The 26,351-nt window shown below is 41.0% G+C and overlaps 13 protein-coding genes across 13 annotated transcripts; 6 read left to right on the top strand and 7 right to left on the bottom strand.

Annotated features, from left to right (window-relative positions):
* Positions 1-17: 17 nt before the first annotated feature.
* YCT1 (Yct1p) lies at positions 18-1,655 on the top strand (the record flags this gene model as incomplete). The annotated part of the gene is made up of 1 exon (XM_037288120.1): positions 18-1,655. One exon carries the CDS (start codon positions 18-20, stop codon positions 1,653-1,655), a length of 1,638 nt encoding a protein of 545 aa, XP_037144015.1.
* A 334-nt stretch (positions 1,656-1,989) lies between these two features.
* HG535_0C06410 (uncharacterized protein) lies at positions 1,990-3,186 on the bottom strand (the record flags this gene model as incomplete). Its single annotated transcript, XM_037288119.1, has 1 exon — positions 1,990-3,186. The coding sequence occupies one exon, from the start codon at positions 3,184-3,186 to the stop codon at positions 1,990-1,992; it is 1,197 nt and encodes a 398-aa protein (XP_037144014.1).
* Positions 3,187-4,290: 1,104 nt separating this feature from the next.
* HG535_0C06400 (uncharacterized protein) lies at positions 4,291-5,106 on the top strand (the record flags this gene model as incomplete). Its single annotated transcript, XM_037288118.1, has 1 exon — positions 4,291-5,106. The coding sequence occupies one exon, from the start codon at positions 4,291-4,293 to the stop codon at positions 5,104-5,106; it is 816 nt and encodes a 271-aa protein (XP_037144013.1).
* A 157-nt stretch (positions 5,107-5,263) lies between these two features.
* HG535_0C06390 (allantoate permease family MFS transporter) lies at positions 5,264-6,760 on the bottom strand (the record flags this gene model as incomplete). Its single annotated transcript, XM_037288117.1, has 1 exon — positions 5,264-6,760. The coding sequence occupies one exon, from the start codon at positions 6,758-6,760 to the stop codon at positions 5,264-5,266; it is 1,497 nt and encodes a 498-aa protein (XP_037144012.1).
* Positions 6,761-7,204: 444 nt separating this feature from the next.
* On the top strand, positions 7,205-11,062 carry OXP1 (5-oxoprolinase; the record flags this gene model as incomplete). Its single annotated transcript, XM_037288116.1, has 1 exon — positions 7,205-11,062. The coding sequence occupies one exon, from the start codon at positions 7,205-7,207 to the stop codon at positions 11,060-11,062; it is 3,858 nt and encodes a 1,285-aa protein (XP_037144011.1).
* A 1,634-nt stretch (positions 11,063-12,696) lies between these two features.
* Positions 12,697-14,670, top strand: HG535_0C06370 (Zn(II)2Cys6 transcription factor; the record flags this gene model as incomplete). Its single annotated transcript, XM_037288115.1, has 1 exon — positions 12,697-14,670. The coding sequence occupies one exon, from the start codon at positions 12,697-12,699 to the stop codon at positions 14,668-14,670; it is 1,974 nt and encodes a 657-aa protein (XP_037144010.1).
* Positions 14,671-14,935: 265 nt separating this feature from the next.
* HG535_0C06360 (alpha/beta hydrolase) lies at positions 14,936-16,012 on the bottom strand (the record flags this gene model as incomplete). Its single annotated transcript, XM_037288114.1, has 1 exon — positions 14,936-16,012. One exon carries the CDS (start codon positions 16,010-16,012, stop codon positions 14,936-14,938), a length of 1,077 nt encoding a protein of 358 aa, XP_037144009.1.
* A 388-nt stretch (positions 16,013-16,400) lies between these two features.
* On the top strand, positions 16,401-17,648 carry DSD1 (D-serine ammonia-lyase DSD1; the record flags this gene model as incomplete). The annotated part of the gene is made up of 1 exon (XM_037288113.1): positions 16,401-17,648. The coding sequence occupies one exon, from the start codon at positions 16,401-16,403 to the stop codon at positions 17,646-17,648; it is 1,248 nt and encodes a 415-aa protein (XP_037144008.1).
* Positions 17,649-17,894: 246 nt separating this feature from the next.
* On the bottom strand, positions 17,895-20,360 carry HG535_0C06340 (uncharacterized protein; the record flags this gene model as incomplete). Its single annotated transcript, XM_037288112.1, has 1 exon — positions 17,895-20,360. One exon carries the CDS (start codon positions 20,358-20,360, stop codon positions 17,895-17,897), a length of 2,466 nt encoding a protein of 821 aa, XP_037144007.1.
* A 672-nt stretch (positions 20,361-21,032) lies between these two features.
* HG535_0C06330 (uncharacterized protein) lies at positions 21,033-22,541 on the top strand (the record flags this gene model as incomplete). Its single annotated transcript, XM_037288111.1, has 1 exon — positions 21,033-22,541. One exon carries the CDS (start codon positions 21,033-21,035, stop codon positions 22,539-22,541), a length of 1,509 nt encoding a protein of 502 aa, XP_037144006.1.
* Positions 22,542-22,905: 364 nt separating this feature from the next.
* On the bottom strand, positions 22,906-23,286 carry HG535_0C06320 (RidA family protein; the record flags this gene model as incomplete). The annotated part of the gene is made up of 1 exon (XM_037288110.1): positions 22,906-23,286. The coding sequence occupies one exon, from the start codon at positions 23,284-23,286 to the stop codon at positions 22,906-22,908; it is 381 nt and encodes a 126-aa protein (XP_037144005.1).
* Positions 23,287-23,673: 387 nt separating this feature from the next.
* Positions 23,674-25,332, bottom strand: BIO5 (Bio5p; the record flags this gene model as incomplete). The annotated part of the gene is made up of 1 exon (XM_037288109.1): positions 23,674-25,332. One exon carries the CDS (start codon positions 25,330-25,332, stop codon positions 23,674-23,676), a length of 1,659 nt encoding a protein of 552 aa, XP_037144004.1.
* A 241-nt stretch (positions 25,333-25,573) lies between these two features.
* BIO4 (dethiobiotin synthase) lies at positions 25,574-26,242 on the bottom strand (the record flags this gene model as incomplete). Its single annotated transcript, XM_037288108.1, has 1 exon — positions 25,574-26,242. One exon carries the CDS (start codon positions 26,240-26,242, stop codon positions 25,574-25,576), a length of 669 nt encoding a protein of 222 aa, XP_037144003.1.
* Positions 26,243-26,351: the final 109 nt, after the last annotated feature.

The raw sequence follows: 26,351 nt of genomic DNA, 5'->3' as shown, positions 1-26,351 counted from the left end.
AAGCAAGAAAATAAAGGATGAAAGAAATATCTAAAGTCGAAGCTGACATTGTGGCTGGATCACTATCATCTACTGATGATATTCAGACTCCGCCAAAGCGAGAAAATGAAATTCTAATACCATCGAGGCATGCGGATGCTACCTTGGCTTTTATGGAAGAGAATGACGCTTCAGTCGCAGAGATAACTCCTGAGCAAGAGAAAAAACTAAGGAGAAAATTATTTTTCACGGTATTTTGTTTTGTTTTTGCCATAAATCTACTGCTTTACATGGATAAAGCCACGCTCTCTTATGATTCGATTTTAGGTTTCTTTGAAGATACCGGACTCACTCAAAACACTTATAACACCGTTAATACTTTGTTCTATGTGGGCTATGCCATTGGTCAATTTCCAGGACAATATCTGGCACAAAGGCTCCCACTTGGAAGCTTTTTGGGTGGTATACTAGCCTCGTGGACGGTACTCGTATTCTTACATTGTGCTGCCTTCAATTTCTCTGGTGTTGCGGCGTTGAGATTTTTCTTGGGTTTAACAGAAAGTATTGTTATACCTATATTGATGGCGACAATGGGTATGTTTTTCAATGCATCAGAAAGAGCTGCAGCTCAGCCTTTTTTCTTTGCGGCATGTATGGGATCACCAATTCCAACCGGTTTCATTGCATACGGTGTGCTTCATATACTTTCTCCAAGTATCGCACTGTGGAGAATTTTCACTATTATTATTGGAGGCTTAACATTTATTCTCACCATTATTGTCATACTTTGGTTCCCTAATAATCCAGCTGATGTCAAGTTTTTCACAAAAGAAGAACGAGTTTGGATTATCAGAAGGGTCCAAGCATCTACTGGCTCTTCGATTGAGCAAAAGGTGTTCAAGAAAGATCAGTTTAAAGAAGCTATGAAAGATTACCTTACATGGTTATTTGGATTGTTTTTTCTGCTGCAACAATTAGCGAACAACCTACCATATCAACAGAATTTATTGTTCGAAGGAATGGGTGGAGTTGATGCTTTAGGTTCAACTTTAGTTTCTGTTGCTGGGGCCGGATTTGCTGTAGTATGTGCACTTATCGCAACATTAACATTACTCAGGTGGAAAAATATTTCCGCTTTCACAGCCATTTTTTGGACTTTACCTGCTTGGGTAGGATCGATTGCTGCCGCCACCCTACCTTGGGATAACAAAATGGGCATATTAGCAAATATTTGTCTCGCAGGCCAAGTGTTCGGAATACCTTTCATTATCGCTCTTGACTGGGCAAGTTCGAGTGCCTCAGGTTACACTAAAAAATTCACAAGAAGCTCGGTGTGCATGTTTGCATACGGTATTGCCAACATCATCTCGCCGCAGATATGGCAAGAAAAAGATGCTCCTAGGTATTTACCGGCATGGATTGTTCAGATTGTTTTGTCATTTTCTTTGTCACCACTCGTTCTCTTAGTGATATATTTCATCTTAAAAGCAAGAAATAATGAAAGATTGAAACATTATGATGAAAATTATCGAAACTACGTAGAGAAATATCAGCTTGTTGAGAGTGAGGATAACGATAATGAAAAAATGATGAAAGTATCTTCACAAAATGATATCAACTTGGCTGTATTGGATCTGACTGATTCAGAAAACAAAACATTCATTTATCCTTTATAGAGAGAGAGTTACTAGAGGAGTGTATTTTTTAATTTGTGTTTGATTTATATAGAGTTATCGATTTTCTTTAATAGACGATTGAATTCGTTGTTACTATTCTCTTTTCTCTTTCCCACATATAAACGTAATACTCACAGGTAAAAAATTAATAGATGATTCATTTTGGATTTACTTACAGGTCCTGTTGTGCTTTGGAGAACTTAAAACAAAGTTTGAATGAGATCCTGCACTGATTTCGTCGATTCAACTTGCCTCTACTTTTGCCCTTCTTCAACAGTAAATACACATAGCGAGAATTAAAATAATTACAAAATCTGGAAGCAGCTATGTTTGACTATGTTTTCACAGAAGGCATCTTTGGTTCAAATGGTTCATAATGAACACAATCATTATGTACCTCCAAAGTTCTAAAATAATTTATCATAGATTGCATAAAACCGGTTGAGCCACATATGTAAACATCTGAATTGTTTGTGACATGTTTTCTAAAAGTTTCATCAATTTTACGGGGTTGAGTATCTGGTTTTATAATTACCTGCGTTGGATTTGACACACCTTCTAATATTCTATCGACATGTGATTTGAAGACTTCATCGGCCTCTCCGCAGTTTGATTGAAGCCACACAATTGGCCTCTTGGGATTTTTCATTGCTTGATTTTCAATCATTGCCACTAGCGGACCTACACCAATACCTGAGCCGACGGCAACTAAGGGAATTTCGTTCTGATAAATAAGAGGTTCAACCAAATTAAAATCGCCAGCTGGGGCGCTCAGAAGTAGTTGATCACCAATTGCAACATCTTTGAATAAGTACTCAGAGACCAATCCAGCAGGTTTGTCACCGGAATCAAGGCATTTGACAGCAAATTTCAGACCATTTGCCGTGTCGACAGAACTTAATGAATAATGACGTAATGCGTCGTACTGATTTCCCTGTCTCATCGGATGTGTTTTCACGGTTATATACTGACCTGCTAAAACTGTTACCCTAGCTAGATCGATTCCAGATTCTTTCCGAGGTTTCACTGTGAATTCCACAATATTGTACCCTACAGTTTCACGATTCGTGACTTCAAAAGGTTTCCATCCCGTCCACGATTCTTCCGCGTACATTTCCTTTTCCGCATTAATAAAAATATCAGCAATTGCTCCATATGCTTCGCTCCATGCGTTCATGATTTCCGGCGTTGCGGCGTCCCCCAGGACTTCACTAATAGCGATCAAAAGATACTTTCCGACAATAGCGTAATGTGCTGGTTTGACTTGCAAACATCTATGCTTGTTGGCGATGTGTTTGACATGTGGTAGAAGAACAGATAGGTCGTCTATGTTCTTGGCTGCTGCCAGAACTGTGGTCGCCAGAGCTGTCTGCTGAGCACCTCTACCCTGGTTTACTCTGTTGAACATGTTCAGTAAATCCTCATTTTCTTCGAGCATATTTTTATAGAACAGCTTTGTTATTGTTGTACCCTGCTGTAGCAGCGCAGGTATCGATGCCTTGACAATACTACGTGTTTCTTCAGACAACATCGCGCGGCACACTGTGTATTTGCTCTTGTACGCCTCTCGGTATCGACTAAGAAAACTTGAGATCTCTATATATACTCTATCCTACTCCACCGCTCTGCTCGCTCTGCTCACTTGTGAGCTGAGAGATGCGTCGATGATATGATATCTTTATATCTTCCAACCGTTATTTTTCATGGTCAAAAGAACCATATATAGAAAGAAAGAACAGAAAAGAAATACCTACAAAAAAAAAATACCAGCTGGCCCTACAGCTATCTCTACAACTGTATGTTTTCCGACCATGGCTGCCAACTGTAATGTGCTTTAATGCGAAGAAAGAGCTGTGGTTCATGCGTGGACGAGAAAGAATCTACAGAATGACACTAATTGTGTATTCCATTATACGAAATAGGTCATTTGCATTGTTCCACCGGTTCCACGTATTCTCTCTGGGTTGCCAAATCTTGTTTTTCCATTTTGGGAAGTTTCCATCGGCAATAAAGACCTCAGCTAGTACGGCTGTCGTCACTGGTTACACGGAATTGATCTTCGTGCAGCTCGTGTGGGGTGACTTTATCACATGTTGGTTTTTTAAGACCGAATTCGACATATTGCCGAAATGGGTAAAGCATCGCGAGCAAAACGTTCAGCTATACTGTTTACAGGCGAATATGTACATGTGTACACGGTCTATACAGTTTTGAAGTGGCTTTTGTAATAACAAAGGGTTTACGCTTGGACGTAACTGCTCGGAAGGGAACGATGACTCTTCCTAGTGCACTCTCCGCCTCAACAGAGTGTGGCAGATCAGAAGGTATTCCTGTTAGCAGGAAGTATGCCGGACTTTAGGTAGATACGAGGATATGACTTCGTTTCAGAGAGGCTATGCATGGGTTTTTTGGCGCTGGACATCTTATTTCGCTCATGGCAGGTTTTCCACAGCGCTGTATCGAAAATCAGCGATGAACGCACCAGTCGGAGATTTCGCACGAGAAAATGCCGACAGTTCGGTTGGTGATAAGCAGATTAGCGATAAAACTCTGAAACAACCGGTATATAGACATGGGCGTCTCAGCAAGGCTGGGCCAGTGTAGGATGTTTAGATCGTAGAACAGGCACGCTCGCATGTTGGCGATTCCGAAGTTTCCTGAGGAGTTCAGGAAACTCTGCAGAGAGGAACTTCATACGTCCCATACTTCGGGAATCCTCCCGGGTTACGTTCAAGCAAACCTGTTGATACTGCCAGCGGAAGAGGCGGAGGATTTCCGAGACTTATGCTTCCGAAATCCTGTGGCCTGTCCTCTGCTGGCGCATACAGTAGGAGATCCAAACACTCTAAGCAACAGTGCAATTATTAAAGAAGGTACTTTCGACATTCGTGCAGACTTTCCGAAGTACAACATCTACGAAAAAGGATCTTTGGTGGAACAAAAACTCAACTGCAGGGATGAGTGGGGCGCCGGTTACGTGGGGTTTCTGATCGGTTGCTCGTATTCGTTCGAGCGGGCGTTATCTCAGGCAGGCCTTCCACCAAGAAATGTCGTGGAGAAAAAGAACGTGGCGATGTTCAAAACGTCCAAGATGTTGGATCCAGCGGGTATCTTTATCGAGTGCCCATATGTGGTAAGTATGCGGCCATATAAGACTCAAGATTTGCCAAAAGTGAGGGAGATAACAAGAGAGTTCAGATTGACCCATGGGGAGCCCATTGACTGGGGATACGATGGCGCCGAAAGGCTGGGAATAGAAGACTTACAGAGCCCGGAATATGGTGATTCAATCACGATTGCAGACGATGAAATTCCCGTGTTTTGGGCATGTGGGGTAACCCCACAACTAGCTGTAGAGACCGTTGGGCATTTGATAAACGGTCCCGTTATTGGACACACACCTGGGCACATGCTAGTATGTGACATAAAAGATGAAAACATATGTAATTAAATAGTCGGATAAATTTTGTTACGGATATATTTCCCTCAAGTAACTTTCGTAAGTAACGCAAAAGCCTGTTCAGCTGTAAGCTGTGAAACGTACAATCTTCGGCAATACAGGCAATTAAAAACTACTTCCTAAAAATAAATAATATGTGCATCTTCAATTATAAACAATATTTGAAATCCAAAGCATCATCACCTCTTCTATCTGTTTTATCGTCTGGGATCTCTCCATTCAAAATTCTTTCTCTCTTCATATTAATTTTGCGCAGTACCAATATCTGTCCCAAAGTCAAAATATTTGAAACCACAATACAACCTAGGGTAAAAGAATTACCAAGGACATAAGGCGAGTGGGTATAAACTTGACCTGCAATCGCACCCGACAAATTACCTATTGTCTGATTCAAACCTAGAGCAGTGGCACGCTTGTAATGTGGTGCCACGTTATTTGTAAGCCAGGAAATATTTAACCCAGTTCCTGTATATAATGAGAAGGTTATCAAATAGCAGGCAAAATATTTGACAGCATTATTGCCGACGGCCAATAGCAGGATGTATCCAATAGCGCCAACTATATTGTATAAGAAGAAAATAGGACCTCTTAATCTGAATCTGTCACTCAAAAATGCGGATACTAGGAATACAAAACCTGCTAAAAGATATACTGGAACACTCAAATATTGGGCCTGCATGCTAGAGTAGCCAAGTCCTAATCTCAAAATAGCTGGTAAAAAAGTACTGAATCCATAAAGCACCGTATCTTGACAGAATTGAATAATGCACGACGTATAGGTTTTAAAATCGCCTAAGGCATCCCTAACATATGACCATTTGAACCCGGTATCGGGGCCCATATATTGAGCCCTTTGTTTTGCTCTGATATTCATAAGATGAAGTTCACGCTCATTCAAAAATGGTAGCGAATTGAAGTTTGATGGCAAACCAAAAAATAACCATATTGAGGCAAACACAGAAATAAGCCCTTCGATAATGTAAAGCCATCTCCATCCTTCTAATCCTCCTGCATTTCTGACGGAGGATAGGCCTGTAGCAATGAGCCCTGAGAAACTTCCCGAAAGAGCAGAAGATCCAAAAAAAAATGCAATTCTCTTTGCTTGTTCCTGCTGTTTGTAGACCATACTGATAATTAATGTCATGGCAGGAAAAAAGCCTCCCTCAAATGTTCCCAGTAAGACACGCAACGCCAAAAGTGACTTATGGCTCCGAACGAACCCATTGCACATTGTTACTATAGCCCAAGAAAATACCAAAAAGGTCATATAATATTTGACATTAGCCCTCTTCAATACCAATACCGCTGGGAGCTCAGCTGCCAGGTAGGTCGAATAAAATACAGACACAGCATTTGAGTATTGTCTGGATGTCAGATTCAAATCTTCTCTCATTCCTGATGTGTAAGCGTTACCAATGTTCGAACGATCCAATGAGGATAAGAAGTACATGAAGGCCAACATGGGAATTAGCCTGCGATCCAACTTCCTAACCAAGGCATCCTCTTCCTTGGGGTCGATGTAGAGATCATCAACGCTACCAGTAGGATCTTGTGACCCTTCAGTTATTGATGTGATACTACCATTGCCAATATCTTTGGCAACAACTTCCTGTACAATTTCTTGCTTCTTGTCTATTCCCAACATCACGTTAACTGCTTAAATTTCACCAGCTGTTGAGGCTATAATCCAGATGCAAAACAGCTTCGAAACCAAATGGTAAATCACATTCATCGATCTCATCTAATTTATATACAGCATCTTGGGCATTAGATTTATTATCGGTATTATTCGAGTGAAATCACCGCCTCGTCTCTTATCAACACTTCTAATGGGTTTGGAGTCGGAGAAAAATAGCCCAAAATCGCCGACTAGTTATGCTAAAACCTCAAGGTCCTAAAGTTAGCGGAGATATTCAAAGACTTTCGCCGACATGATAGTTCATGTGATACTTCCATTTCTATATAAATACTAACTAAATTCTGATGTTAATGATGACAGGAAAGTATCATGAAGTTCAATCAATTCTTTTCTTAACTTATACAAAACCATAAAGACTTCATTTGCTTTACAAAAATCAGACAAAATAAAATGACTGTTGAAACTGAAAATAAAATTCGAATTGCCATTGACAGAGGCGGTACGTTTACCGATTGTATCGGTAATCCGGGAACCGGAAAGCAAGAGGATGATGTTGTCATCAAGCTTCTCTCGGTTGATCCTAAGAACTATCCGGATGCACCACTCGAAGGCATACGTCGGTTATTGGAAGTCTTTAGAGGCCGCCAATTACCCCGTGGTATACCACTCGATATATCTGATGTTGGAAGCATCAGAATGGGAACCACCCTGGCTACTAATTGCGCTTTAGAAAGGAATGGTGAGCTATGTGCATTTGTCACCACTAAAGGATTCAAGGATATACTATTGATTGGCGATCAATCTAGACCAAAAATATTCGAATTGAACATAAAGAAGCCGGCTCCACTATACAAAATGGCCCTTGAGATTGACGAAAGGGTTACTTTGGAGGATTTTTCTGAAGATCCTGATAAACGCAGATCAACGCATAATGATGAGGACAATACAGTATTGGGGAATAGTGGCGAAGTTGTTCGTATTCTAAAAACGCCTGATGTGGCAAGCATTGAAAGCTCGCTTAAACTCATTTATGATAGTGGCATCAGGTCAATCGCCGTCGCCTTTCTACATGCTTATACTTATCCTGCGCATGAACAATTGGTGGGAAATATTGCCCGAAAAATTGGCTTCAAACATATCTCTCTATCATCTGAAGTTTCGCCAATGATTAAGTATCTGCCAAGAGCTCATAGTTCGGTGGCCGATGCCTATTTGACGCCTGTGATTAGAAAATATCTAAATAGTATTGAATCTGGATTGACTAATTCGACTAACACAAGTATACAATTTATGCAGTCGGATGGTGGTTTAGTTGATGGGCACAGATTTTCGGGTTTAAAGTCAATACTGTCTGGTCCAGCCGGCGGTGTAGTAGGTTACTCCAGCACTTGTTATGACAAAGAAAATTCAATTCCTTTGATTGGATTCGATATGGGCGGTACATCCACCGATGTTAGTAGATTCGGAGATGGAAAGCTGGAGCATGTTTTTGAAACCACAACCGCCGGTATTGTCATTCAATCACCCCAATTAAATATTAGCACAGTAGCCGCGGGTGGTAGTTCTAGACTTTTCTGGGAAAACGGTCTCTTCAGAGTTGGACCAGAATCTGCCACAGCAGATCCAGGTCCAGCTGCCTATCGAAAAGGTGGGCCATTAACCATTACAGATGCCAATCTGTTTTTGGGTCGTTTAATCCCCGAATTTTTTCCAAAAATATTTGGGCCTAATGAGGATGAATCCCTAGATCTGGATATAACCACTAAGAAATTTCACCAACTCACTGACAGTATCAATCAAGAATTGGGTACTTCTATGACACCTGATGAGGTTGCTGATGGCTTTTTGAAAGTCGCCAATGAATCAATGGCAAGGCCAATCAGGGCTATTACTGAAGCGAAGGGGCATGTAGTCTCTAAACATAGACTGGTGACATTCGGAGGTGCTGGTGGTCAACACGCGGTAGCGGTGGCTGCGTCTTTAGGAATCGATGTTGTTCTAGCGCACAGGTACTCCTCCATCCTTTCCGCTTATGGTATATTTCTTGCTGATGTCGTTGAGGAGGCTCAAGAACCCTGTTTCTTTACACTAGAAGATCCGATAAGTTCGAAGAAGGTGCGAGGTAGATTAAATGAATTGAGCGAAAGTTGCAAAGCATCTTTGGCGTCTCAAGGATTTCCTTACTCTAATATTTTGTTTGAAAGATATTTGAATTTGAGGTATGAGGGTACAGAAACAAGTTTGATGACATTGCAAGTTGGTGATAAATGGGACTTTGAACAGTGGTTCACAGAAGCTCATAAACGGGAATTTGGATTCTCTTTCACCGATCGCAAGATTATTGTTGATGATATTAGGGTGAGAGCCACCGGAAAATCGAACGTTAGAGAAGAAGAGTCAGTTGATACACAGTTGAAAAGTTACAAACTTCGTAATGTCTCCGCTGAAGATGAAGCCAGTTTTTTCAAAGATATATACTTTGAAGGCAAGCGTGTGAAAACACCAGTTTTTAGGATAGATGACATCTCATATGGCAGCATAATAAACGGACCAGCAATCCTGGCTGACGGAACTCAGACAAATGTTATCCCAGCAAACTCTGAGGCAATTGTGTTAAAGTCTCATATCTACATTAAGTTGCTCAACAAATCGAAGGATATTGCAAATGAAGAATCAATCGATTATGTCGATCCAGTTATGCTGTCTATCTTCAGTCATAGATTTATGGATATTGCAGAGCAGATGGGCACTCAATTAACGAAAACATCAGTGTCCACCAATGTAAAAGAGAGACTTGACTTTTCGTGTGCTTTATTCGATCCAGAGGGTAACTTGGTTGCTAACGCCCCTCATTTGCCGGTGCACTTAGGATCTATGTCTACTTGCATCGCTGCACAGGCTCGCTTGTGGAAAAATAAACTAAAACCTGGTGATGTTCTTGTTACAAATCACCCGGAAATTGGTGGCACTCATTTACCCGATATCACTGTTATATCCCCATCATTTTCAGAAAGTACAGGTGAGCTAATTTTCTTTGTTGCATCAAGGGCACATCACGCAGATATTGGCGGTATCCTTCCCGGTTCCATTCCCCCCAACTCCACACAACTGTACGAAGAGGGAGCAGCAATATATTCGGAGTTCATAGTGAAAGAGGGTGAATTTCAAGAAGACAGAATCACCGAGTTACTGCTAGTAGAGCCGGCTAAACACCCAGGATGTTCTGGATCAAGAAGATTAAGTGACAACATAAGTGATTTAAAGGCGCAGATCGCAGCAAACAATAAAGGAATCCAACTGATTGCCAGCCTAATGGAGGAAAATGGCCTCGAAAAAATCGTCAAGTATATGAAGGCCATCCAAGATAATGCAAGCGAGACCATTAAAAAAATGTTGAAGCAGCTCACCTTGCACTTTGGTGCTACAAGCTTCAGTGGTGAAGATTATCTAGATGATGGTACTACAATCAAACTTAATGTCTCTCTAAATATTGAAAAGGAGGAATATGTATTCGATTTTGAAGGAACGTCGCCCCAAGTTTATGGTAACTTAAATGCGCCAGAGGCAATAACTAATTCTGCCATATTGTATGTTCTAAGATGTTTAGTCAATGAAGACATTCCTCTAAACCAAGGCTGTTTGAAACCTATTACGATAAAGATACCAAAGGGGTCAATTTTAAGTCCTATTGACGGTATCGCTGTGGTTGGTGGAAACGTTCTAACTTCGCAAAGAGTCACGGATGTTGTATTGAAAACATTCAATGTGATGGCTGATTCCCAAGGTGATTGCAATAATTTAACTTTTGGAATTGGTGGTAGCGATCCTATAACTGGTAAAGTCATCCCTGGATTTGGCTACTACGAAACAATATGTGGTGGACATGGTGCTGGAGCGGATTCCTGGAGAGGTAAAGGCTGGGACGGAACTAGTGCAGTTCACACTAACATGACAAACACCAGAATGACTGATACGGAGATTTTTGAAAGAAGATATCCTGTAATTTTGAGAGAGTTTTCTATTAGAAAGAATTCCGGTGGTCGCGGAAAATACACAGGTGGCGATGGTGCAATCAGAGATATCGAGTTTCGTCAACCTGTAGAAGTTTCCATTCTATCGGAAAGAAGAGCAATCGCTCCGCATGGTGTGCAAGGAGGTGAAGATGGTACCAGAGGTCTAAATCTCTGGTACCAAGGAGGGAGTAAAAACGTGATTAACATTGGAGGAAAAAATTCTGTACATGTGAAGACCGGTGATCGTGTCGTTGTGATGACTCCGGGTGGGGGAGGTTGTGGGAGGACAACTTGAACACTTTTGTCGTCGCGGCTTGAAAAAGTGTCCTCAAGGAAATCAGCATTTCCATTGAGAATTTGCCATGCTTTCTGCAACAGAGGAAGTGGAACCATACTAGCTGGAAGTTTCAGCTTTTGACACTTGTCATCGAACTCTCTAGTACCTAAGCGTGAGGTTTTTTGTCAAATAGATCATTGTGTAGCATTTTATGCAGATTTATATGTACTTTTACTCTGAGATGGTTTTTCCATCGCTGAAATTGACATTTTCTGGGGCTTATAGGTTTTTGGCTCTTTTATAGTACATGCCAAACGACCAATTTCAATTTTTTCCATTGCTTGAGACAGGTTGTTGGGTTTGAGGCTGTTGTGCAGTTCAACTCATGAAATAATTGGCTTGACTTTAAACAATAGTCTTTGTATGCTTTATTTACCTTTACTGTTTTGCGTTTCGTAAGACCAGAAATTAGTGTCAATTTGTAATCTATTTTTTTTAGCCGCTGAGATGCGGCGTCCTAAACAGTGCAGTTTGTACAGCAAATAGAATGTACTTCAGAATATCCTTATATAAGTTTACGGTTAAGAGTATGCTTCAGGTGCCATAAATGAGTCAAGCGTTAAATTTAATAGGATTAGGAAATGAGAAAACAATGAGATAAGTTCAAATATTTTCTTCACGGTACTGACATCTTCTAAGACAGTTCATTGGACAAAGGCAGCACATCCAGTGCTGGGCAAATCACAACGAGTAAAGAAATGATCAAATCTTAAGGAGACGGAAGTCAGCAACCTTTGTTCGATTTCCATTGCAGGCTGATTTCTGATTCGAAACTTCCTCCTGGAGGAGCAGCAATCCTAATGTGCAATTCATTTTCCGGCGAAACTAAATATGTCAACCATCTGCGGCTACTTTACTTACGAAGAGCTGTCGAATAAAAGTCACAATCTTTTTTCGAGTTCCGCTGTGCAGATAACATAAAATTTGATCATGGTTCGGGAGAGGTCCCCGATATAATTTAGTTGTAGCAAAGAAGTGTACTCTGAATCTTTAGTGAGAATTGACATCTTGTTCGAAACGCAAAAAAAGCTGGCGATATCATATGGGATTACGAGAATTTCATACGGCAAGTGCCATTTCTGAAGAGTAAAATTGATGCGACAACCGGAGATGCAATTGGGCTTAGATGGCATAGAATGAGTCTTTACTATGGTACGCTGAGCTTGCTTTCGGCATCAAATATTCACAGTGACAGGATAACGCCTTATTATATTACCGACACAATATGGTTATGACAGGATAGGAATAATTTTCGAATTATGCAACACGCCAGGCAATCACCAACCAAGAAATTTTACAAAAAATGACCTATGCATATTTCGCTCCTTTTGTATTAGTGAATTTATGCTCTGGCTTCAATAAAATCGATAAATTAGATTTAAAATGATGGCTAAGACATTGGGAACTATAACTGTGTAAAACGAGTCATATAAGCAGGCATTTATCTTTTTTAAAAGAAAGACGGACGCCGTTGGGGCTTTGAATTTGTTGATAAAAAAACACCAAACGCAATGCAAGAGGAGTGTCTACAAGAAGTATCGATTGCAAGATAGCAGAATTAGAATTGTATCTGGCTTCAATGAATAGATCTCATGACTAAGAAAACTTTAAAAAGGGCCTGCCAGGTGTGCAAAAATAGGAAGAAAAAGTGCTCTGGTGGGTTGCCGTGCGAGTACTGTCTCAAAATATGCAAACCTCATGAGTGTGTTTATCGCAGCCGGGTACCTCGAAAAACAGTTAGCATCACTGAGAATTACCTGCAAAGCTTGAAGGCAAAAATAAGGGAGCTTGAAAACCAGCTTGGGAATAGCAGTCCTACGCCCACGGAATTTCTTCAGGACGCAAATCCACTGGTTTCGAACAAAGATGAAGATGGTGTCATCGACGGTGGACCATATATTGATGAGTCAAAACTGTCAAATCACACATTTCATTACCTGGGTGACTCTGCTTGTCGAAAGTACCTCTCGAAGATCAAGCAGTCCCTAATTAAATCCTCAAAACTAACAGATAATCCGCATAATTCAGATTTCAGGACAATTTCCCTGGATATTGCCCCAAACATCTCCCTTGTTCGATCTTTATCTGCTGATGTGTGCCCTCCAATTTCCGAGGCCAAAAAATGTATTGCAACAGTTTACAAAATTATCGGTGCTGACTATCTGTTCATTGAGCCTGGTTATGAGGTTGATATTCTAGAGAACCTTATATATTGTGACACTGTGGATAGCACCAATTTCATGAGGTACTCAACAGAAATGGTAAGATTCCTTACATATCTCTCGCTAGGCTGTCTCTTCGAGAATAGTAATAGTGACCAGCCGAGATCAAAATTTCCTGGATTATCGTACTTTGAATGTGCTCTTAAGCTGCAGGGGGAACTATTGAAAGTATACGATTGTATTGCTAATACATCCTTGGTTCAATCTTTCCTTTACGTTGCTTACTACGCCTTGTCTTTGGATAAACCAGCTTTTGCTTTCATCCAAGTGGGAAATGCGATCAGGATGATGTATGCTCTTGGGCATCATAAAAGGACAACAAACCCTGATCAAAATAGGGTATTTTGGTTATGTTTTGTCTATGATAGAATTGTTGCCATTAGATTTGGGTACCCTTTGACTATAAATGAATCAGATGTGGACATACCTTTGTTTCCAGTCCCGCCACCAGAGAGAAACAGCCCACCAGGTTCCATATCTATGTCACTTGAAAAATATCATTTCATATCACAAGTCCAGCTGGCTAGGATAACTACAGACATTGTAAGAAAAATATACACACGCAATACAGCATCCTTCATTGCAAATTGCCATTTGGTTCTTACACAGCTCAAAAATTGGTTGGACAACTTACCAAAGTATCTGGATCTCAATCTAAGCAATCTCAAAATGGCTCAATCACGGTCTACAATCAATCTGCACATCAACTATAACTATTCTATCATGATCACGACGCGGCCCGTGCTGTTTTATGTTTTTAATAAAGTTTTGACGAGTGGAAAGGGCCTTAGTAGCCTTTTTTCTGTAAAATCGCATAATACAATTCAAACTTTACTGAAGGCGAGCGTAGAAGCTGCAAATCTTCAGAGTGTCATTCTCACAACGCTGTATTTTGAGGGGGTAATGGCCAATGCTTCGTTTTTGGATTGTCATTATATTTTTAGTGCAACAATTATCCTGATTTTTGCTGCATTTTGTCAATCATTGCCAAATTACACGATGACATTCGGATGCGATATCTCCACACTTTTTGATAGAGTGCAAACTAATTTAGATATTTTGCAAAGATTATCCCAATACAATATACCTGCTTCGAACTTTAATCGTCAGCTCACAGAGTTTATTGATCTTATCAGTTCGAAAGGGGTGCAAACCACATTTCAGGGCTATTTTCAATCTGACCTGCCCGAAAGGTATGAGGATTCAAAACCACAATTAGACTCTCAGGCTATAAAAAACATAGATCTTACGCGTGTTTTGGATGATATGAGTAATACCAATTTTTCCAATGATGCCGTCTTTTTTGATAACGAAGACTTTTTAAGATACTCCAACTCTTTCTAAGCTCGTTTTTTGCACACACCAAAACCATTGAAACACATTACAATCAGCCTTTATTTAGCTAGGAGCTGCCTCCTCATATTCTATTTATTATTCGCGAAAGCCAAAGCGACCTTCACGCAAGCGGGCTGCCTGTTCATTTACTTGATTAAGCGGTTCGACTAACATTTATAAGATCCATTCAAGTTTACGGCAGAATCTATAAATGTAAATACTATGAATACTCTATATCTCATGAGCAGGACGTTTTTTTTAAGATTGCTAAGCTTCAACCGTAGAAAGCTGTCTTAATACTGTTAATGGTATCTCTAACTAAATTGGCACCTTGCGTCAATCTTGCATTCATCACCATAGCTGTGTGTGGCACACCTTTGTAAATAACAATCGCACTGTCAATGCCGTTGTCTTGTAGCTTCTTGTTATAAGCTTCTGCTTCAGATCTTAAAACGTCGCATTCAGCAGCGGCTATAAAAGCAGGTGGTACAGATTTGAAGCTCTCATCAGTATAGAAGAAAGGACTAGACTCGGGATCAACTAAAGTATCTCCGCCTTCGGGTAAATATATTTTTCTATACCAGAGCATTTTGGTTGCTGGTAGCTGTGGAGTTTTTTCATTATCTTTCCAGGACACATGTGTCTCCCCAGTAGCGGTGTTGTCAATGACTGGAACAATCATCATTTGAAACTTCAGAGGTGGTAAGTCCTTTGAAAGTGGAGACGATGCATATTTGTGAGTCATTACAGCAGCAAGGTTACCGCCGGCTGATGAGCCTGCAACGCATAACTTGCTTTTATCAATTTTGAATTTTTTAGAATTTTCCATGACGTACATTAAAGCTTCAAATGAGTCCTCAACGCCAGCAGGAAAAGGATATTCTGGCGCCAACCTGTAGTCAACTGTGATCACGGTACACATTGCCAGTTCGGCCAGATGGGTACAATAGGAGTTCTCAGTGCCAATACCACCCAGCACCATGCCCCCTCCATGGTACCAGATCGTACAGGGCCATCCTTCTGATGGCATCTCCCCTTTTGGTACAAAAACTCTTGCAGGAATAGAAGTTTCCGCTGCTGTATACTTTCTGGGGATTTCAATGTCGTAAGTCTCTGCCATTTCCACCGGAGGTGCTTGCCCAGGGATCACATTGCCTCCAGACTTCGTCTTGGCCACAGGAAATTTATGCGTCTCCAAAATGTCTGGCCTCTCGCACAGGACTTCCTTGAAGAATTTGACGTATTCAGGATCAAGTCTTTTCGCCATAGAGGGGTCAAGCTTGAGAGGAAGTTCAGCCAGCGGCTCAGGCCAGCTGTAATCTTCGTTCAGAACAGTATCATAGATAGACATACGTAGATGTGGGCAGGTCTGTCACTTTTTGGTGGTTTGCGTGTATCAACAGAGGAGTCCTCCTTTTTCAATCACCAGGCATTGAAGGAATCTGACCGCTATTAATACTTCAACATTTGTAATTAAAATGAAAAATTCGAAAACTCTTGCAGTATATTTTTTGGGTCGAGCGCTTATTATCTCCTCCACTTCGCGATAACGCGTTATCTTATCATCATATTGTGCTGATGTCTCGAGACCTTTTGGTGGGGGGACTATAAAGTCGCTGAAAATTCAGAACAAAACTACTAATGACTTTGTATATAAAATTTGATAACCTTGTTTCAACTGGTGACTTCAACAAGAAGGACGAATCGATTAAACACTTTAAAACATTTGAAGACGCAGAATGTCGTTTCCTTCTAAGTTCAACCCCCACGCAAATAAAGCAAAATTACTCGAGGAATACAAGGGTAAGAAGTTGTCGGAACTGCCAACACCATCGTTTGTGGTGGATAGGGCAACCTTCCAGCAGAATTGTGAAAAAATGCTTTTGAATGCTAAGCGTTTGAAGGCGGACTTTCGTGCGCATGTCAAAACGCACAAGACTGAGGAAGGAACAATTCTTCAGTTGGGCTCAGGAGACTCGAAAACAAAGAAAATTGTGGTATCAACCCTTGCTGAGGCCTGGGGCTTAGTGCCACTAATGCAGCAAGACAAGATAGACGATGTTTTATTTAGTTTGCCTGTAGTTAAGAGCAGACTTGCGGAACTTGCGGAGCTAAACCGTCAGGTGCCACATTTGCGCTTGATGCTTGATAACAAAGAGCAGTTGGATGTTCTTGCTGACTTCAGCAAAAACAATGGTGGCCAAAAATGGTCGATTTTCATAAAAATGAATATGGGAACCAATCGGGCTGGATTTGAGGAAAATACTGCTCTTGATGAGACCTTGCACGAGTTATTACTAACGCCTGTTCGAGAGTATGTCTCGTTGTATGGATTTTACTGTCATGCTGGTCATTCGTATGCTGCGCAGACAGGAGCAGAGGCGAAGTCTTTCCTAGTGCAGGAAATAAGTAGTGGGAATGCCGCTTGCAAAAAGGCCATGGAGATTGACCCCTCTTTGAAACTTCAATTGTCTGTTGGAGCCACTCCTACTGCACATGCTTCAGGCGAATTAGAAGTATCCTCTGTCGGGCAACTGTACGGTCAATTAGAACTGCATGCTGGTAACTATCCATTCTGTGATCTGCAACAAATGAGCACCCATTGTATTAGTCTAGATCAGGTATCCTGTAGGGTGTTGGCAGAGGTGCTCTCAGCTTATCCCGGGAGAGGAAACCTAAGTCCTGGTGAACAGCTTGTGAACGCTGGTGTTATTGCCTTGGCAAGGGAGTTTGGACCTCAATCTGGTCATGGGGCAATCACTTCCCCAGAAGGTTATGGGAACTGGATTGTTGGCAGATTGAGCCAAGAGCATGGTATTTTGACGCCTCTGGAGGAAGGTAAGGATACTAAAATGATTCCGTTAGGTACTCAAGTCCAAATTGTCCCTCAACACAGCTGTATCACTGCCTCAGCATACCCATGGTACTTTATTATTGAAAATAGTGATGTCGTAGTTGATATATGGGTGCCATTCACAGGATGGTAATTAAAACTCCCCTTAATTCCTACGATATCAGCCAAATATGAAGACAGGTTTCGTTCTTTCTAAAAAATCATAATTGTACATAAAAGACTACTTTAGATATAATTTTTTATTTGCATAGGCAGAAACATATGCAAATCGGACACTTGAAACCTAAAAATACACCTCCAGGAAGATAGCAGTTTATGTTGAAAATTCAATACCTATAATATTTATTATTGCTAATTAGAAACCGCGTTTGAATTTACATTAACTTATGTCATACATGTCTTTACAGAAAATATTTTCGCTTCCCAAACTGCGTTGGATACAATTATCCAAGAGTTTTGCATATTCTCTACCGACTTCCCATTTGCACTTAGCATAACCATTTCTTAATAGCGTCAGCAATCCAACGAGATGTTTAATATTGGTAATCTTCAGAAAGACGCGGTAATATTCCTTTACTGTTTTCGAGTTTGATTCGGGACCTATATTATTGAGAGTTGCGAATGACCGCCCTGTTAAAGCAGCAAATTGACTTCTAATTCTTCTTAGGTATGTTGAACCATCTTCCACAGCGGGCGAGTACTCTTCACTTATATGAAAATCAGACTTGGAAGATTTGAAAGAGGATTCTGGCCCAAAACAGTAGTAGGTGTATGCCCATAGAGAGAGGATTGCTGAAATGACGATATTTGGCCTGTATAAATATGGATCCTTATCTGGTTCATAAAAAAAATTTACATCTTCCATTGAATCCTCCGGAGGCAAAAGCATTTCACACAATAATATGAGGGAGTTAATAACACATAGAGGCCCATAAGGAGATTTTACCCATTTGCCGATCCGCTCAACAGCAACTTCATAATCTTCCTTCAAAATTGGCACATTCATCCTCCTGGGTGCTCCGGCGTAAACAATATAATCGTAATGTGTTATTCTCATATATATTTGTGCAGCATGATAAACGGGGAAACTACACCTGGTATCTTCTGCCCTCAAAAAAGGTGGAAGAGAAGGATGGAGAGGGGAAGCAGGTTCGCAATGGTAGATGCTCGAAGATGTGAGGCAACAATTCGAGAAAGGTAGCTGGGTTTTCCAGTGTTCGATTGCGCATGATATGGTATCCCTCCAATTTTCGTGAATAGACTTCCATCCAAAATTAGACCACTGAGATATGTTCTGCTCTATTTGAAGTAATAAATTTATTAGTCCCGCCAGTAAAATTTGCCTGCTGAATGGCCCCACATTCATATCCTCCTTTTGAAGGAGCTTATTCAGTGCATCGCAAAACAGCGGAGTTTGCGCAACAGATAGAGGTGCCTTATGCCTATCCACGTTGTTGTATTCCCAAAGATCATCGGGACATGGAAGTGACAGCTTTATTTGATTGGCGAATAGAGTCACTGGGTGTCCAAAGACCACCGCATGAATGGTGTCTATATAAAATGACATTAAGGCAACTCTCTTCATTGATTCACTTTCGATCCATGTATTCCACAAACTATTCGACTGCGTGACATCAGACCTAATTTCCTTTAAGGGATCGCCTCCCAGAATTGGACTTCTTCTTAATAGTTGTACCTTTGTCCCATTATAAATACATGCCCGTTCATGCAATGCTCTGGAGGTACTTGTAATTTCGTATGTCTCCAGGTGTATTAGGCTTTGAATGACCCACGCTTTGCAGGGTGGTTTTGCTTGCTCACTTGCAAAAAGCATCCACCTTAGTGGTTCAGCTATTATATCGGCTAGCCCACCAGTGTCCACAAGATCAACGTGTTCTGGAGGGGTCGTCTTCTTTGAAAAAGAAGCACCCATCATTATCATGCTTAAAAGTAAAAGTGGCTGCGTATCGAACGTTGAGAACGAAGGTCTATGTAAAATTGGGTACTGGCAATGATATAGAAGCCAGTAAGTTTCTAGAAACCATTTGATTTTTGGAATAACAAAATCGGGATGATTCTGCAATTGTGGTATGTAATTTATCATCTTAAATAGCGTATCTCTATCAATTTCAGTTTGAGAATCAGCATGCGGAAACTCTGGGGACAAAGCAAATATCTCTTGGAGCATGGCAAGGGTCGATGGACCCAGTGGATCCTCATGCTGTGAATAAAATGCGCCATTTTCAGGTTGAGTCGAAGATCTTCCATTCGAGGGTGATACATTCATAGAATCATTCAGCAGCCACTGTATCGAAGGGGCTGGGAGTAGAGGCTCTGGGTTGGAATACTTCATCTCAGGAGATATGGAACCATCGCTATGCAACTGCAATTGGGCATAATCGGTTGTTCCAGCAGCTGCCGCCTGTGGCGAAGACTCTTGCTCCGCTGACGGGAAGCCTATCTGGGTGAAATGTATGTTGTCGTCTACTTCCAAGTTTCCGTCTGTCTTTTGCCTCTCCTTGTTATCCGGTTTACCTGCAATTTCCTCCCTCTTCTCTGTCTCAGAGGTGGTGGTGGTCTTTCCCGCAATGACAAAGGACGAGTGCAGCCGCTCATCCTGGACAAGTGGCCCTCCTGTGGTATGCCTCCTTTCGTGTTTTTTTTTAACGTCCAGCCTGGTGAACAGCCTCCCACATCCAGGCCACTCGCATTCAAACCGGTTTGAGGTATGATTGGCCCGATGACGAGCCAAATGATCAGATCTGGAAAATACCTTTCGACATTCAGGATGTTGACAAATAAAGGGACCTGCCCCCCTTTTCCTTTTCTTCTCACTCGTACTCATAACACTGGGCCTAGTAAAAACAAGTTAATCTGTTATCCACTTATCTCTGTTTTTCACTTTTCATTGCGACAAGAGCTTTCCTTGCCAAGAAGTACGACATGATCCACAGAATACAACCCAGAAAATTCCGCCACAAGGTGAGCATACCCTTGTCAATACATGATTCTATGACTGGACAAGACATTCTGAAGATTGAAGCACTTTTACTATCTGCACTAGTCACATTAGAGAAACCTTGGAGGGCTAGACAACCTGGCTAGTATCTCTATATCTACGGTCGCGACACTAAAATGAAGAGATTACTCACTGATACTATTTGCGAGTATATACAGTAACCTCGGACATGTGCTTATGAAAGGATTTTTCTGCTTGCGTTTATCTTGTTGATAAGTTAACTTTCGATTCTGCTCTAGGACTTCTTACTCTGGTGGGGGGATCAATATGAAATTGTTAGATAGGTACGGCGAAAAATGATATTGCAGATCTTGATAGATCTAACGATTGACAATATTTTTGTAAGCACACACTACCTAACAATGATTTCTATCAGTCATATAAAGATATAAATTGACCACATTTTCAACATTAAGAAGTACTCATCACTGGGTTTGTATACACTTCCCTTCCGAGGAAAGCAACGGTGAAGTTCAAGGTAATCAAGAAAGCCTGGCAATGTTTGATAAAGTCACAGAAGATATTGAAGTGGCCTCCCTAGGTCGAAAGGGAAGCCTCTCCGAGAAGAACAGTACTGTGGACAAAGAAGTGTATGGCACGGTTGAAAGCCTGCCTTTCGACAAAGAAGTTGAAAGCGCTATCTGCTGGAAGTTCGATATTAGAATTCTTCCTGTAATTGCGGTTATGTATCTGTTTTGCGCACTTGATAGAGGAAATGTATCAAACGCCAGAACGGCTGGTATAGACGATGATTTGGGTATTGCGGGTCAAGAATGGAATAACATGTTGTCCATCTTTTATATCCCATTCGTGGTATTTGCTCTTCCATTGTCGCTAGCGATCAAGCGCTACAATGCAGCCAATGTTATCCCCCTCCTGATGTTTACGTTTGGGTCCATCTCTCTTTTATCTGCTACCGCTTTTAACTACGGTTCTCTGATGGCAGCCAGATGGTTCTTAGGAATGTGTGAATCAGCCTTTTTTCCGGGTATAATTTACTATTTGAGTACCTTTTACCGTCGCCATGAGCTTGCTAGAAGGTTATCCATTTTTTACGCGGCTGCGAACATTGCAAATGCTTTCTCAGGTTTGTTGTCATTTGGTGTGTTTCAAATAGAGAACAGCAGGTTAAAGGGCTGGCAAATTTTGTTTTTGATCGAAGGTGCCGCAACAGTTATCACTGCCCTGTTTTCATTCTACTATCTACCAAGAAGTCCAGGAACCTCACGCTTCCTGAATGATCAAGAAAAAGAGTGTGCCAGATGGCGAGTTGAGATTGATTCTTCTGCTAAGTCTTCTGAGAAGGTCTCTTTCAAAGATGCCATGCAAGTTTTTAAACATCCAGTTGCTGTTGCGTGGATGCTTCAAGAAATATGTATCGGTGTTCCATTAGGCTCCATCAATAATTGGTTTCCTCAGATTATTCAGTCTTTGGGAAGGGGCACCGTTCAGACTAACTTATATACTGTTGCACCAAATGTTTGGGGTGCTGTTGCCCTGATAGTTCTTTCCTTCGGCTCAGATTACGCCCGTGTTAGATCAGGCTTCATCATTATTGGAGTTTCAATTACTCTAATAGGTTTCGTTGTTTTTGGTTGTATTGATACTGAGAGTCATCTTGGAGTAGCATATTTTAGCTGTTTCTTGATGACTACGGGCTCCTCTGTATCATCAGTTCTCACATCAACATGGTATAACAACAACATACCAAACGAGAATCGTCGTGTCGTCATCTCAGCAATTGGAGTTCCTTTGGCTAATGCAGCGGGTCTCATTTCCACGAATATTTTTAGAGCAAAAGATGCACCAAAATACGTGCCCGCATTAGGTATTACTGCTGGTTTCGGTGGTGCTGCTATTCTTATTATCATTGGTATATTCACCTTTATGTTTTTCGACAACCGTCGCAGGAATAAAATACAAGGTGTAACTCTAACGTACAATGATGTGCCAACATCTGAACTTGCCGAAGGGCCGGATAACCCTAATTACAGATGGATGTATTAAGCAGTTGTACTGATTAGCGATATGGAAATCTTATATATAGCAATGTTGTTTATAGATCAAATCCATATAGGAAAATTATCAGTTGTGACATGTCTCTCTTTTCTGACTCGAATGAGTAATGCGCTGATAAAAGACCCCAGGATTGGGGGTGGTATGTCATGGTAGCAAGTCGTGGTGCATATGGGTTACTTCATAAGTGTTACGTTTTTTACCTATTTGCAAGAAAAATATTACATGCAACATCATCGAAGACTGCCTTACGCGGATGCTTTTCGCCTTTAACAGATACACTGGCATCTGTCACGTAATTATACTGTCCTAGTATATAGGTATGTGTATATGTGTAGGTATATGCGAGTATACGCTAGTCCAGAGTTGCCACGGCCTCCAGCTCGTACTTGATGGCCGCATCCATGAATGCGACAACAACACAACTACGTGCTGGTTTCTGTGGGAAATATTGGCCATAAATTTTGTTGACTGTCTGGGAGTACTCAGCGTGAGAAATGAACATTGTGACCTTGAAAACTTTGCCCAGCGAGGAACCTGCTGCTTTCAGGACTCTCTCAAGGTTCTGTATGGCTAGATGAGTCTGATCTTCAATGTTTTCTGAGGTTATCCCTGTCGCATAATTACTTCCAATGATTCCTGAAGTGAAAACATGACCGTTACTTACGAAGGCCGGAGACAAAACAGGATGCTCCTTACCTTCTACTGATTCCCAAGAAACCTTCACAGCAACCATACCAGCTATTGCAAATTGTCAAAATTTTGCCTGTTAGAAACATACCGCATTGTGTAGAGCTCAGCACAACTGAAGTTTACCATTCTTATATCAATCTCCATCCTGATTATTCATGTCATATCTGTTATGTATTTGACAGATATCTCGCAGCGGTGGGGGGACTAGACAGCAAGGTGATGAAAGGAAAAAGAGGCCTAAGACATGGCAAACAAGATGGTGGAGGGATAAATACAATGAATACAATTAACTGTCAAGATCGGGTGTCAATCTTATATCGCGCAAGTCTCATACATACTTTACGGTTGCTAATCTACTTGTGGGTCCCGAAAAATTTCGGAAGATGAGTTCCCTTAAGGCAATCATACTATCAAGTTCGTAACATTCAATTCAAAATGCCCATATCACAACACTGCAGACCACCAGTGCAACTCCTCCATATGCAGCCGAAACATAGTTCATGTTACTGGAGGAGACTGGAAGTTCATAGGGAAAAGAGAAAAAGATGAAACTAAATATTGTCCAACAGATGGTCAATAGATTCGGTATGTAGCTTAGGATGCTACAGCGCAGTCTCCTGGTGAATGGTAGATCAAGCTGGTTTGATACTTTCTGGTAAAAGCGTCTTTTCCCTTTGATTAGCAAAATAAGCGTTGGAATAGCATAGGATAATAGCAAGAGGCAAATGCAAGCAGAAATTATAGCATTAAAGGCAGTTGTTGATCCTATTATGACACATCCTATAGCAGCAACAAAGAAATGAGATATCAGCATAGACCAAATAGGAACCCTCAAGCAAGGGTGAATGAAAGCAAATAAATTGAATAAGCGTTGCACCAAAGATGGCTCTTCTTTATCGGAAAATTTTTCTATGATTACACTATAATCCCGGCCAATACTCCACAAAATTCTTGATTGCCAAGTGCCACTGGCAACCCCACATAATGTACCCGTTAAGATACAGCAACTTTGTAAAAAGACTGCCAGTGCTCTATTCTCGGTGGCCTGATAATATATTTCTATGATTGGAAGAATTGAGCCCACCACTCTATCTGAATCTGTGATGCAGAAGAACATCGCAATTGCATAACTGAAACTTGTGATGAAGCCAACAAAAATCGTTGCCATTATCGCTTTAGGAACTAGAGAGAGCGCTGCAACGTGACCGACCTCATCAACCATATGTGTTGCAGAGTCAATACCAGCAAAAGCCCATAACGGATTAACAAGCCCAACGATAAAAGAAATCCCACTTGAACTCCACCCTGTTGTATTATTAAAATCTTTGAAAATGGATTCCGCCGCAGGCCATGGCTGACTTTGAGAAGAACGACAAGCCAATGTTATAATAAATGTGAGGCAGTATGTCAATAATGAACAGTACAGTCCTGCTTGAGAAATAAATGGTAGTATTTTTCCCCAAGAATTCATAACACACATAATGATGTTGAAGACTTCGTAAATGACGAAGACGTGCCAGTTTTTAGGTTCATAATCGACATGGTATAGGGAGTACGCTCCTAGGACACTGTATCCGAGAGATGAACAAATACTGGATGTTGTGAAAATTGATCCGAAATAATTAATAAGACCCACAGTGAGAGAGACTCTAGCTTGAGAGACTGAAGACACGCTTTGTACAGTGTTCTCATTATACAGCTTAAGCACTTGGTCCTTGTCATCGCTATATATTTGATCCTGAGACCCTTCTGTTTCATTCTCATCAGCATCTTCCATAAGTTTAAGAACCCAAAAACTACTTCCACTGCTGCTGGGTAGTACAGATGCAAACTCAGACAATGAGTATCCGCACATAAATGCGAAGAAAACGGCAACTATTAATCCGTACACAATCAAAACTGGACCTCCGCTGGATAGTCCCACAACAAGTGAAGAGGAAACTCCCAGCCATGAATTTGTTAACGAAAAAGCAATGCCGAACAGTGACAACCATTTGAAATTTTTCAATAGCGCCGGTTTATCAGCTTTTTCGTTTGTTGCTGTTATCGATATGCTTTTGATCGAAGGTGTATTCTTATCTACTGACATAGCAATATAATACTTATGGTATTTTAGTCACATTGCGGAAAATTATCAGTATGAATTAAAAGTTTGACGTCTAATTTATACCTCATTGTGGTCATTGAGAGTCGCATTAGTTCTTTTCTATTGAAAATTTTTTGCATCTGCACTTCATGAATTTTTCCTTGCATTAAGGGCCATTAAGTTGAGTCAACTTCCGATGACTATACATGACTACTTACGACTAAAAAGCGTGAAGGAAATACATCTAGAAAAGAGCTTCTAGATTAGGAATCTGCGCTAAAGCACGTTGTACATCGTTTTTGGTTTCGCAATGGTCGATCTCTGCCAATATTTTAACACCAAACCTTCTCAAAATTCGAGAGTTTCCCTCGTTTTTTTTTCCACTCAAGACACATCCAAGAACAAAGTTTTGTAACCCGACTAGTTTTAAATGCTCTATAGTCATCAAAGTATGATTGAGCGTTCCTAGTCCGCTTCTTGCAACCAAAACAATTTTGAACGTTCGCTTGGTGGAGTTGATGAAAAACTTCATAAGATCAACAGTTGTTTCGAGCTTCTTTGTAATTGGCACACAAACTCCGCCAGCGCCTTCCACAATCAAGGGTCTTTCTGGATTATAGAGATCTGGAACTTCAAAATCAGAGAGTTTGACATCAATATGAGGTTCATATTCCATCGCTTCTAAAGGACACAGAGGTTTCATCAACTCAAACTTTGGTGCAGCATATTCACTAGAATAACCGTGCGTTTCACACATTTTTTTTACGGTGGCAGTATCACCGCAGTCATCCTCGATACCTGTTTGGATGGGCTTCCAGTATTGAGCTCTCCATCTCATGGTTAACAGTGCTGACACGAATGTCTTTCCGGCGTCTGTGTCGGTGCCCGTCACAAAAAATACTGGTGCGCTCATCTTGTTGCGATCTGTTGGATCTCTACAATATTTGGCCCTTCTGCGAGGCAAAAGATGCTCTCTTTATAAGACTTTTCAGATGCAAGTTAATCGCTCTTTAGGGTATTTT

The sequence above is a fragment of the Zygotorulaspora mrakii genome, chromosome 3 (genome assembly GCF_013402915.1).
Source record: "Zygotorulaspora mrakii chromosome 3, complete sequence".
NCBI classification, from domain to species: domain Eukaryota; kingdom Fungi; phylum Ascomycota; class Saccharomycetes; order Saccharomycetales; family Saccharomycetaceae; genus Zygotorulaspora; species Zygotorulaspora mrakii.
This window is presented reverse-complemented; position numbering and strand designations above follow the sequence as displayed.